A 2,127-nucleotide genomic window follows, 5' to 3' on the forward strand; every position below is an offset into this window, starting at 1 on the left:
TATTCGGCTAATATCCTTGTACTTTTTAATTAAATATTGCAGTCGATGTTCCATGCGTAACTCAGACTTATCAAGGCAATCTTGGAATAATTAAGAGTCCCCATTTTCCCCAGCCTTTTCCAGTTCCATCCTGTAGCATTTACAGAATACAAGTTCCAGCTGGTCGCGTAATAAAATTAACCTGGAATAAATTTAGTATCAGCCCAAATGTTCCCGTTTCTTTGTGCTTGAATTACATCGAATTATATGATCGATGGCTAAAATCAGAAAATAAAATTTATAAATTTTGTTCTGGCGACAAGCTACCACCATCATTTACATCTAGTAGCAACACTGTCTACCTGACATTCACAACGTCTACGATCAGCTCGCTAAATTCAGGATTCGAAGGTGTCTATCGCTCAAGTAAGTACTTGCATCATCAAGAAAATGGATATACATTCAGATTTTCTGTTTATCTATTACTATGTAGACTATTAGCATGAAATTTGTTTCATTTCTATGCATATGTCAAAATTAACAGATATAAGCACTCAGCAGCATTAATAAGTAAACTCATGACTTTATGAATGACACTGTAAAGTGATGGAGTTGAACTTTAAGCTTTTAGTGATGAATTAAATCAGCACATATAGATTGCACATTAACTCAGTAAGACTATTTTTAACACTAATCATTCTTTCTCCAACTTTATTCTAGTTACTCGAGATGTGTGCAATATTAAGAGTGAAACTCCAACTGGTGCTATTACCATTCCTAATAATCCATCGTATCTTCACCTAGACCTCGACTGCTTTGTAACCATCAATATTATTGATATTGACTATATTATCCTTAGATGGGTAGAATTTGGCCCCCAACTATTTGACAATCCTTCTTTATGCAAAAATTATATTGCTATTTATAATGGTCTAATCAATTCCACTGATTTGATTATGTCATTGAAAATGTGTCAAGAAGGAAACGCTACTACGTTGCCAGTAAAATCAAAGAATTTGATCAATGTACGCTATCGTGTTTGGGATTATAATCACCTTAAGAACTTTCGATTCTTTTATATAGGGGGTAAGTAGCAAATAATATGAGAGTATAGTGAAAGATCATTTAACTTTTACTTGCCGATACTTTATTCATATTGGCATCGTAATATTGCACTCGAGTGAACGAAAACTACGTTTTATTCTCGTGTTGTATAACTTATTTTAGAATCTTCATCATAGCCTTGGCATCAATTAGTGACATCGCCAAGAAATTTTCTGATGCAATAGCTTTTGTTAGTCTCAGTTTCGTAATTTATCGAACTACTTAATTCTTAAATAGCAGCTACAATCTTAAGAAAATGACATACAGTAAATTTATAGATATCTCAGCCTTAGCAATATTGATGCTCTAAAATAAAAAATGTTGACAAAACGTTAGTGAGTTGCGATATTGCATATGATCTTAACTTCACCCATGTTATTAAAAGATAGAGTAATGTTTTACCAAATTTAACTGTAGTTAATTCGAATTAAGCATAGCTTTCTTTACCGTAGTGTGATACTGGTTTATCTTTGGCCACAATCTTCTATCATTAGGAATGAGAAATTTTTAGATTTTAGAGTAGTTATAGCGTACCTCGCAGTTCATTTATTACGTCTTTGCAGCCACCATCTCGGCTCAATTATAAACTAGGGATCGATAATTCTCTGTAATATTACATTTAGTAAACTTTATGATACAATAATGCTCTGAACTAGTTCAATACAAGGGTTATAGATAAATATCTGTATATGTTGTAATTATGAAAATTTTCTTTGAGTCAGGCATAGTATCGTAGTAAATACATTCATGATAATAAAGCATAAGCATAACCTCGCCAATTTTTAATTTAAAGTCTCTTCCCAACAACTACAAAAGAAAATTAAATTTTCCAATGCCAGCTGTGAAGATATTGAATGGTATTATGAAGCGCCTTTTGGAAATGTAGTTGTTGAATCAACATTATCTTGTAAAGGTAAAAGATATCGTATTATTAATATCTATTCTAAGGCAATTCCTGCCATCAATTGACTACAATCTTGCTCTAGACATCTTAAATTATAAATTAAGCAAAAAATTGTCGATCATATCCCATCTCTTCATAAT

General features: G+C 32.1%; 1 protein-coding gene across 1 annotated transcript; it reads left to right on the forward strand.

The window, feature by feature from the left end:
* Positions 1-42: 42 nt before the first annotated feature.
* On the forward strand, positions 43-1,309 carry TRIADDRAFT_62701 (uncharacterized protein; the record flags this gene model as incomplete). Its single annotated transcript, XM_002118646.1, has 3 exons — positions 43-405; positions 700-1,065; positions 1,221-1,309. Coding segments are annotated over 3 exons (816 nt in total), but the record flags the coding sequence as incomplete, so codon positions are not given.
* Positions 1,310-2,127: the final 818 nt, after the last annotated feature.

This window comes from Trichoplax adhaerens, genomic scaffold (genome assembly GCF_000150275.1).
Source record: "Trichoplax adhaerens TRIADscaffold_361 genomic scaffold, whole genome shotgun sequence".
NCBI lineage: Eukaryota > Metazoa > Placozoa > Uniplacotomia > Trichoplacea > Trichoplacidae > Trichoplax > Trichoplax adhaerens.